Source organism: Limulus polyphemus, unplaced genomic scaffold (assembly GCF_000517525.1).
Source record: "Limulus polyphemus unplaced genomic scaffold, Limulus_polyphemus-2.1.2 Scaffold118, whole genome shotgun sequence".
Taxonomy (NCBI): Eukaryota; Metazoa; Arthropoda; class Merostomata; order Xiphosura; family Limulidae; genus Limulus; species Limulus polyphemus.
The window spans coordinates 1,078,757-1,090,362 of NW_013665728.1; the positions used below are offsets into that span (position 1 = coordinate 1,078,757).

At 35.8% G+C, this 11,606-nt stretch overlaps 1 protein-coding gene across 1 annotated transcript in view; it reads right to left on the minus strand.

Moving 5' to 3' along the window:
• Positions 1–6,478, minus strand: part of LOC106472224 (LIM/homeobox protein Awh-like) — a 50,124-nt gene extending 43,646 nt beyond the window's left edge. Inside the window, exons 1-2 of the mRNA XM_022401673.1 lie at positions 6,416–6,478; positions 3,851–4,032 (exon numbers count right to left, since the gene is read on the minus strand). Coding sequence (XP_022257381.1) covers positions 3,851–4,032; positions 6,416–6,478 — 245 coding nt within the window. The remainder of the gene's footprint in view (positions 1–3,850; positions 4,033–6,415) is intronic.
• Positions 6,479–11,606: the final 5,128 nt, after the last annotated feature.

An 11,606-nucleotide genomic window follows, 5' to 3' on the forward strand; every position in this document is an offset into this window, starting at 1 on the left:
TTCCATAGCGCTCTTTGACACCTCTGCTCTATTGAACAGCTGATTCAACAGTCTCTCACTTCCATAGCGCTCTTTGACACCTCTGCTCTATTGAACAGCTGATTCAACAATCCCTCACTTCCATAGCGCTCTTTGACACCTCTGCTCTATTGAACAGCTGATTCAACAGTCTCTCACTTCCATAGCGCTCTTTGACACCTCTGCTCTATTGAACAGCTGAGTCAACAATCCCTCACTTCCATAGCGCTCTTTGACACCTCTGCTCTATTGAACAGCTGATTCAACAGTCTCTCACTTCCATAGCGCTCTTTCACACCTCTACTCTATTGAACAGCTGATTCAACAGTCTCTCACTTCCATAGCACTCTTTGACACCTCTGCTCTATTGAACAGCTAATTCAACAATCCCTCACTTCCTTAGCGCTCTTTCACACCTCTACTCTATTGAACAGCTGATTCAACAATCCCTCACTTCCTTAGCGCTCTTTCACACCTCTACTCTATTGAATAGCTGATTCAACAATCCCTCACTTCCATAGCGATCTTTGACACCTCTACTCTATTGAACAGCTGATTCAACAATTCCTCACTTCCATAGCGCTCTTTGACACCTCTACTCTATTGAACAGCTGATTCAACAATTTTTCACTTCCATAGCGCTCTTTGACACCTCTACTCTTTTAAACAACAAACAAACAAAAAGACCGTACGCCCTTAGCAACTATGATAAAATTGCTGAGGATGTTGTAGTCGACTGTTCTTCAAAATAAAACTTTGGGTATTTTCATGTTAAGTTACACACAAACACCAATTGTTCCATTACTTATGAGTTCCATATTTATTGTTTACAGCAACTTAAAAACATACAAACATTAAATGTTGAGAAATTATGCTTTTATCTATTAAATATGTTAATAATATTAGAAGAACAATTATGCTTCTTTTGAAATATGAATTTGACATACCTATACTATGAAACAATTTGTGTCTATGTGTCTCTTTGTTTGTCTCTGACGAAGATTTCCAATTTATCGATCTGTGATCACCATGAAACTTTCCAACGTAATGCTCCAGAGGGATTCTAAAACCCTCACATTGCTCATTTTACCAGTTTGACAGTTATTTTAACCTATTCTGAAACTATCTTAGCGCCGCTCACTGTTCCACTATTCACGTGAGGCTAACGAAATACATGACACCACTGGAGCGGGCACTTTTGCTATTTTATATAATGATTTAAATTCTCGAGACTTGGTATCAATCACTTATTTTGTGATTAATCCGTTGTAGTGTTAGCAATCAACGCAAACAAGAAGTTTCCAATCCATAACATAGTCCAGGAGTTACACATTAAAGAATACAAATACCTTCAATTTCGTATGCTAAACACACTATAAAAACTAAAGCACTATAAAGTTAGTATCTTTAATTAATAAACACAAACCCTGAAAGCTTAGCTTAGTAACCACACATAACGAACACTAGTATCTGAACTTTATATGGGAACCATACTTCAGTAAACAACGCAAGTACCCACAGTTTAGTCTGGTAACCATACTTAACGAACACAAGTATCTAAACTTTATATGGAAACCATACTTCAGTAAACAACGCAAGTACCCACAGTTTAGTCTGGTAACCATACTTAACGAACATTAATATCTAAGCTTTATATGGGAACCATACTTCAGTAAACAACGCAAGTACCCACAGTTTAGTCTGGTAACCATACTTAACGAACACAAGTATCTAAACTTTATATGGAAACCATACTTCAGTAAACAACGCAAGTACCCACAGTTTAGTCTGGTAACCATACTTAACGAACACTAGTATCTACACTTTATATGGGAACCATACTTCAGTAAACAACGCAAGTACCCACAGTTTAGTCTGGTAACCATACTTAACGAACATTAATATCTAAACTTTATATGGGAACCATACTTCAATAAACAATACAAGTATCCACAGCTTAGTCTGGTAACCACACTTAACGAACACTTCATTAAACAACACGAATATCCGCTACCTAGTCTCTTAACCACACTTAATTAATACAAAGGTCGAAATCTTAATCTGATAGACAGTTTTGATACTTACAACTATTTAAAGTTAATATGATAGTTATGATCCGAAAGCAGCAAATACTCTAAGTATCAAATATAAAACATACACATATACCAATAGTTTGTCTGTTATGAATCTGTTAGAAACGCTTTAATACACACAATTACTTAAAATTAGTCTGAGAGTCATATTTCGAGAACTAAAAAATATCCTACTACGTCTTAATCTGAAAAATCACACTTTGATAAACATGAATATCTGAGCTCAGTTTGGTAATAACACAACACTAACATACTCAGTTGGATCTAGTAGTCTCTCATTGATAAACGAAGCACAAACACAGCTTAATCTGGTAGCCACACTTCAATAACCACTTCTGTAACCATGTTTTAAAAAACACAAGGACTAGGCGTGGTTCTGTGATAAGCGTGCCAGCTTGTGAATCTGAGGGCCCACGGTTCGCATCTCGTTGTCATAAACTCGTGATCTACACTTTGGGGCCCAGGGTTCGTTATTAGAATGATGGTCAAATCCCACTAATCGATTGTAACCCAAGAGCTGGGTGTTGTTAACTAGCTACATTTCCTCTAGTCTATCAGTTCACAATTAGAGACAGCTGAGGCAAGCATCCGAAAAAAATTAGATCATACCTTCACAGGTTATTTTGGTAGACACACTTTGACAGATACTAATACTCACATATTGTCAGTAGCTACACTACACACACAGAGTGTAGTTTGGCAACCACGCTCTACGAAACACAAAACTCCACAGTTTATTTTGGTAGACACACTTTGACAGATACTAATACTCACATATTGTCAGTAGCTACACTACACACAGAGTGTAGTTTGGCAACCACGCTCTAATTAAACTCCACAGTTTATTTTGGTAGACACACTTTGGCAGATACTAATACTCACATATTAGTCAGTAGCTACACTACACACATAGTGTAGTTTGGCAACCACGCTCTAATTAAACTCCACAGTTTATTTTGGTAGACACACTTTGACAGATACTAATACTCACATATTAGTCAGTAGCTACGCTACACACACAGAGTGTAGTTTGGCAACCACGCTCTACGAAACACAAAACTCCACAGTTTATTTTGGTAGACACACTTTGACAGATACTAGTACTCGCATATTAGTCAGTAGCTACGCTACACACATAGTGTAGTTTGACAACCACGCTCTACGAAACAAAAAACTCCACAGTATATTTTGGTAGACACACTTTGACAGATAATAAACGCAAAAGATATATCTGATCTACCATGTTTGAACTTAAATACCCACAGTTTTGTCTAAAGTTGCTTAGAAATTCTAAAATCAACACCAACATCTTCCTTCCTTACGTACCTATATAAATGACATTAAATCTGTAAATTACTGTACAAAATAAATTTCAATATCTGCACAGTTCTGAGCCTTTGGTTTTCGCTTTTTTCTATTTTTTGCGTCCCCTGAAATGTAGTTTGATATTTATCAGTTTATAAATTAAGTACCACTTACTTTAGTCTGTTCGTTAAAATTCTGATTCTCGTTGTTTTCTCCAAAATGTTAAAATTTTTAATCTTTATATGCAATCTACAGAAAAATTTTGTGATGACAATGATGAGTTTTAACAAGATAAGATTATTCTTTTCATATCCAATTGTAGTTCGTTACCTCTTCATCATCTTAAATTATATTTAAACATTTGGAACATAATTTAATATATCCTGAAAATAGTTTTTAAAACGTTTTACCACAGTTCTTAACCTGGCACCTACCTGGTGTAATCCGTTCTACAGTAGACACTGTCTTCTCTGATAAAACAAGAGGGTTGACGGTCCAGCATGGCTTGACAAACAGAACACCTGAGGCACCGGGCATGCCAGGACTGACCATTAACTTTGAGCAGAAAACGGTCCGTAATAAGCTGGTCACAAGCACAGCAGTGTTCTTGTTCTGTCTGGTGAGGAAATAATCTGTTCAACTCTTGGTTGGTAAAACGTAAAGACAAGCATGTTCAATAAAATACAGAATACCGGAGTTATATAAGATTTTAAAGCCGAAAGCCGGCGAAATACTGGGAAACTAATAAGCCTAAAAACTCTTACAAAAACAACTTAATTGCGAAGGCTCTTAATCTGTCCATTGCGGCTCAAAATCGTAGGTGTATAAAAAATAGCATTTGAGACCTATCTTTTGTCTACCACAAGTCACTCACTGCCGAATAAGCTGTTCGTTTAATACCAGAAGTTATCAGTGGTAGACGAAAGATGGATCTGAATTGCTATTTTATACAGAACTCTGATTTCGAGCCACAGTGGAGAAAGAAGCGGGAACTTTTTAACCCTAAATTCGAACAACAACAATAAAAGAAGAGGACTACTTTTTTATTTTAACACACTCAAGAAGTAGGTTTTAAGTTATTTGTAAAAACACTAAACTCGACCAGTGTTTGTGCAGTAGTTAAATTATCACATAATTTAAACATTTTCACAAGTAATACATCAAGAAGGACAAGAAAATATTACACAAATATAATTTAAGATGAATAAAATAACGGAAATGTCCTCGTTCTGATACGGTGAATTTCTAAATTAACCATATCGTTTATCGTCGATATAGTTTCATCGCTCATAACTAAGTGAAGATATATTACAATCAGTGACTTGTATCTGTCTTCGATGATTTGTATATTTGAAAAAAAAATGTTTGTTCGTTGTAAAGCTCAAAGCTACAAAATGGGCTGTCTATGCTCTGCCCACCACGGGTATCGAAACCACATTTTAGCGTTATTAGCCCACTGACTTGCCATTGAACAACCGAGGGGCCTATTTAAAAGAGACATCACACACCATATAAAATAACGTAGGGTAAAGTTTAAATATAAGTGAATTAAAAAAAACAATAACTGAGGAATATTTTCACATTCTACCAAGTTACGAATCAACTAATTTCACATGTTACCTTCTGTCAACTTATTTATTGTTACTAATTACAGGAATTGGAATTTTTAACCTGAACGGGGTCTTATGTGCACATGGGTTAAACGGCTAAGTCAGACACAACCTAGGGCTAAGGTATAGCTGTTACTAATTTGAACTGTTGACAAGAGCATTTTCCGCCGCAAGAACTTGTCTAGCTCTTTGCTCCGAATATCAGAATTGACTATTACTTTTGATGACAAAGAACCTATTTTTAGATAATAAAGTTTGGAGATGACTTGAATGGATAATGAAGAAAACTTTATTACAAGTATCACATGTGGAACGTTTCGACAAGCTTTTGTCATAATAAGGTACAAATAGTTTATATAGACACAGGAATATGCATATGGTATGGAACAAAGAGGTCACAGTATTTCTATTCAAAACGCTGTAATTCTAAAGTGGGGAAAGACTAAAGGGAAGGCAGCTAGTCATCACCACCCACCACCGCTAATTCTTATGCTACTCCTTTACCAACGAATAGTGGGATTGACCGTCACATTATAACGCCCCCACGACTGAAAGGGAGAGCATGCTTAGTGGGACGGGGATTCGAACCCGCGACCCCCGGGTTGCGATTCAAGCGCCATAACTACCTGGACATGCTGGGCCAAACATCAACAAACCCAAAATAATAAAAACCATCTTAATTGAACAATATTCTTCTACTCTAAGGCAACACCCCAGAATACCAAGATATCTTTACTAAGCTGTTAAGCAATTCCGGTTGTGTGAACTCTTTGTTCCATATTACATATATATTTCTATGGCTACGTAAACTACAAGTACCTGATGATGACAAAAGATTGCCGAAACGTTGTGCACAACGTATTTGATATAAACTTTTCTTCAATATCTATTCAAGCCGTCTCCAAACATTATTCGCTATCACGTTTATAACACGCCCACAGCTGAAAGTCTGGAATGTCTTCAGTGGTATCACGTCTCGAGCCCCGGACCCTTCGGTTCGCAGATTACACTCCCAGCCATCCCTGGCCCGAAAAGAATATGTGAAACTCTTTGCTGATTTCGGATAAAAAAACTTTATGCGAATGTTTAACAACCAAACAATAACCAAATAACCTAGTAAGAGTTAGTGATGAAATTATAATTAGTTTCAGTTAAAATAATGCTGTGACAGGTACATAAAAAATGTGCACAAGTAAGAAGCTTCGCACTTGATTTTTGTCCCTAATCGAGGACACTAACGAGAGCTTTCCTTCTTGGGACTATCATTTGAAATCGAACACTTTTCCCCCAAATCGGTGTTATCTTCTTATATAACCCAAACTTTTAATCACAAAAACTTCTGAGTTTTCTAATACATAAACTGAAGTCCATACTTTCTGAGTAACGTACCTGCTCTATCCAAGACATGCTAGTATAGACCACATGGTAACGTACCTGTTCTATCCAAGACATGCTAGTATACACCACATGGTAACGTACCTGTTCTATCCAAGACGTGCTAGTATACACCACATGGTATAATGTTATCTTTTGATATTCGAAGTTGATTATTAACCTTGATCCATTCGAATTATTTTATTTAGTGTGTAATTATGTGGGATTTTACAACATCTAATGTTTAGCTGATTGTTCAGTTCATTAATGCACAAGTTCGATAAGTGAACTCATTTGTAAAACATTAAGTTCAAGTTGCTAGTCACTGATTTCTGTTGTTGTAGTTGTTTTGAAAAATACATACATTCCATAAGAGTTACATTCAGACAGATTTTACAACACATTTATGTATGATGTTAGACTCCTGAACTGAACTGTGAACCATTGTTAGGCCTATGAACTTTCAGAACGTCAAATGCACAAATATGTTAAAATGCTTGGTAGTTGTTTCGATGGGTAAAATTAAGCCTTTCCAGCATTGTTTGTTACAGTGATATATCATGTTTTTTCTTGCAGTTATAGATGTACATTAATAGCATTTCGCATCTACAGAATATAACACTATACGTGGTAGTTGGGTAACTTGGGTGGCTAAAACTACCATATTAGACATGAATAGTGAGCTTTTAGCTCTGTGATGAGACTATTCGGTTTTCGACATCTCAATGGAGTCAGAATCCACCGGATCTCAGGAGCCGCGGTACACGGAAACTGTACTTGATATCAAAACAGAAGCTAAAATAACAGAAAAAACTCTACTTATAGCTAAATATAAACACCTTCTGTTAATGGAAATTCTCAATCATTAGGGAAGGATGAGGCTTAGTGGTAATTAATAATTATCGAATAAAAGTTGATGAAATGGGATTATTGTACAGTTCAAATTAACTTAGCAATTAGCAGACACGTGGTTTGATAGCGAGTGTGTTTTACGTATTAATGATCAAACGATTTTATCCATCTAAGATTGGAAAAACAAAACAAAACCATTCATGAAGTTTACTTATTTGTTATAATATATTTTTTTTTCTAAAAGGGTTGTTTCTGTGTACTTTCTTCATCAAGGTTTGTTCGAGTTACAGCAGTAAGAATATATTTTTCTTCAAACTTATCATCTAATCTCAAACACAGATATTTTGATTTTATAAAATAAGTATTATCAACATTTAATGGTCAAAGTCGCAACTAGTATATTCTGAACTCATATGAAAACAAAAACCATCAGTATATGTAAGTAAACGGATAAACAAATTTTCGAGGCGTTGACCACTTTTATAGAAAACATTATAGTCACAAATTTCAAACTAGAAAAACAAAAAAAAAGTTTTTGTTTTATTTTAACAGCCTTTGGAACGGTTGTGCCAATCCTCATGGCCATAGTTTTTTACAAGCTCATTCGTAAAAGTATATAACAACATGGCCAGGTGGTTAGGGCTCTTGACTCGCAGTATGAGGGTCGCGGGTTCGAATCCTCGTCCAACCAAACCTGCTCGCCCTTTCAGCCGTGGGGGGCGTTATAATGTGACGATCAATCCCACTATTCGTTGGTATCCCAAGAATTGGCGGTGGGCGGTGATGAGTAGTTGCCTTCCCTCTAGTCTTTCACTGCTAAATTAGGGACGGCTAGCGCAGATATCCCTCTTGTGTAGCTTTGTGCGAAACTCGAAACAAACTGAAACAAAACAATCTACCAGAAGTCTGACACAATCAAACCTTGTAACAAAGCCTACATAATTTTTAAAGTAAGATAACTAACTAAAAAAGAGAATTGGTTATTCTCCATTCTAAAGACAGGAAGTAAGTCTAGACAGGGTTGTTTCGTAAACGTTATATAAAAATTGAAATTTGCAGTTTACTTCTGGACTTCATATAAGAGGTGTGGATGTAATTCTGTATCACTCTCTAGATGTACGACCTTACAATCGAAATGTCGACAGGAGGAAATATTGCTAACAGTTCTAATGTTTAAAAAAAAAACATTTGAATAAAACGAGTGTGAGTTATTCTTATATTTATATATTGTTTTTATTTTGTTTGGGAATTTTCACGCACCAACAACTGTCCCTAATTTTGAACTGATAGGCTAGAGGGATGGTAGCTAGGCAAACAACACCCACTATTAATTCTCGAGCTTCTATTATCTGACTAAATATGTTCAGCATCACTGAGTTATAAATAAAACAACTGGAGTAATATGTGATAACTGGCAGTAATGGTTCATTCACCACACTGAAACTTATTCAATATACAGAATGTATATTGAAAGAACATAATATTATTATATGTGTTTTGATAATAACTGTTATCCGGCATTAATTAAACATGAAGATACAAGAAGTTTATGTGAAGATTTCATTGTGTGTTTAATAAACGTTTTGTAGCATGCTAGTTCTATCAGTGTTAAGTACTGTTAAATTAGTGAATCTCCTGACAACCAGGGAAACATTCATAACAAGCTTAGTATAAGTGATTTATTTTATTTTAGCAACATACTAGTTATAATTTTACTTTTTACTAACTTATTACAGCCCTCTGTATTTCAGTTTTCCAGCTTTCTTGATCTGAAAACCTTAACACTTCGGTAACACACACATACAAATAAATGCCAGGACCGTATTTCGCTTCACGTTTCGTTAGCGTGTTGAACAACAGTCTTTTGGGTTTCTCGGTCAGAAAATATCAGTACTACAATAACAAAACACATTCACGGCTTACTTTGAATATGAAGACGTTGAAGATGTTTTCCCTATGATCTGGTAACAGGGGCTGCGGTAAGGTAACGGGGTGAGGGGTGGAATTGAAACTACTCCAAAATGTGCTATAGCTTCCCCTGTAACCCCGCATTAAACGAAACGGTTACTGGTTCACTCCCTAAATATTACAGTATGTGTGCTCACAAGAAGTAGAGAACAACCTTCTCAATGTTTTGGCTAGCCTACCTCAGCTCCCTCACCAAGAAGAGGCCTGCCAGTTGAGGTGTTGTGTAACAGTCTTCCAGCTTTCCCTAGTCTGGTAATCTTAATGCATCAGTGACAAAAACGTTTCTCGGCTAACTTAAAGTCTGGAGCCGTTTTACGCCCTATGATACTTTGACGTATTTTGGTTTAAGATGCTGTTTGTCACGTTTCTATTTTGACAAGCTCTGTGAGCAGTGGTAATTATACAGCATTACATGACAACAAGGCGGCAACAAACACGAGGATCACGCATCATCTATTACTACTCATTAAGCCTCTTTTCGACGCCCGTCTTGAGCCTATTTACGCATTGCTTCCATTGTTTTTGATTCATTGGAAGCCACGTTTCTACCATGTAAGACAAAGCTAATCTGTACTCCCATCACGTGTCTTTGGAAGAATACAATTTCATTCTTCTGAAGCAGAATAATGACAATTTGTCAACTGTTCGAATATCGAGACTTCTTGGATGCATTAGTTTCATCACATTGGATTACAGTATCCTAATACGAGAAGAGTTAATGCACATCAAACTGAAACATTACCACTTTAAATATACATGTACATTTCATTTTACAATGTTAAACAGAATACGTTGAAGCTGTCTTACGTATTGTGAACCTAATACGAGAAGAGTTAATGCACATCAAACTGAAACATTACTACTTTAAATAATCATGTACATTTCATTTTACAATGTTAAACAGAATACGTTGAAGCTGTCTTACGTATTGTGAACCTAATACGAGAAGAGTTAATGCACATCAAACTGAAACATTACCAATTTAAATATACATGTACATTTCATTTTACAATGTTAAACAGAATACGTTGAAGCTGTCTTACGTATTGTGAACCTAATACGAGAAGAGTTAATGCACATCAAACTGAAACATTACCAATTTAAATAATCATGTACATTTCATTTTACAATGTTAAACAGAATACGTTGAAGCTGTCTTACGTATTGTGAATCATCTATTTATTTAACAATCAATTTACAATTTAATAAATCCTTTAAAAGGCAGCACACAGTGTTACAACCGTTTTTATATCAGTGCATTAATAAGTGTTTTTAATAAAGACTTGCATTCTCTCCACTATATTTTACATTACATTCATTTTATATACAAGGTTATTCAGTGTAAATTGATTTTACTCTTGCAGTGATGAAATTATTTTATTTAATAGAATAATATTTGTAACATATAGAAAGCATATCTACGAATTAAAATTATTTAAAAACATCTTTCCAATGTGTTAAAATTCTTCTGTTTTGAGCTGAATTTAAAATTTCGTTTAACGTCTCTCGGCCCTGACGTGGCGAAGGTCGTTAACGTGCACGTACTGTGAATTTGAGGATTCATTTTTCACGTTCCGTTGCCCTACACTTTGGGGCAGTGAATGGACTATAACAGTGACGGTAAAATCGTTTTATTAAAAAAAAAAGTGTAGCTCAAGAGTTGGCGCTAGGTGTGTTGGCTAGCTGCCTTCTCTCTATTCTTTCAGTTCAAAAGTAGGCACAGATATCTTTTTGTGTAGCTTTGCGTTAAATTCTAAAACAAAAAAATACAATATCTATGGCAAAAACACACACTTTTAACCCATTGACTGCTGATTCGCCGTATAGGGTACGGTCTGCCTCCGGCAGTTGAATGTGTGTGTGCCGTATACGATGTACGACTTGCAAACATTCCGCGCGCGTTTAGAGCAGCCGCAGTCAATGGGTTAAAGGTTGTATAAAAGGGTATGTCGACAGTAATTTATGTCTGAAGGAATATGACCAAAACGAGGACCCATATAATTGATAATGTCTTTGATTGCTGGTCTGTTTTGGTTTGAATGTTAGTATTGGTAATACAAAAAAAACAAAAACAAATATCGACATACGAAACACAACATCACACACAGTCAAGCATATTTACAGTTTTCTGTGTTGAGACTTGAAGTTGACGTAAATGTTAAAACAATGCAAAGGAGGCAAGTCACAGAAACCTTGTGCACTTACAAACTCACTCTTGGACGTTTTGGTATCGTTTAAAGTCAAATTAAACAGAAATAAGCGAAGATTTCCTCTAACATAAATAAAGCTTAGCTGAGTAATGGTTATATCGATACACTTGTTAAAAACAACGGTACGTTAACAGGCAAGTTAATGAACGCAGACATTTATTAAAAACATTCCCATC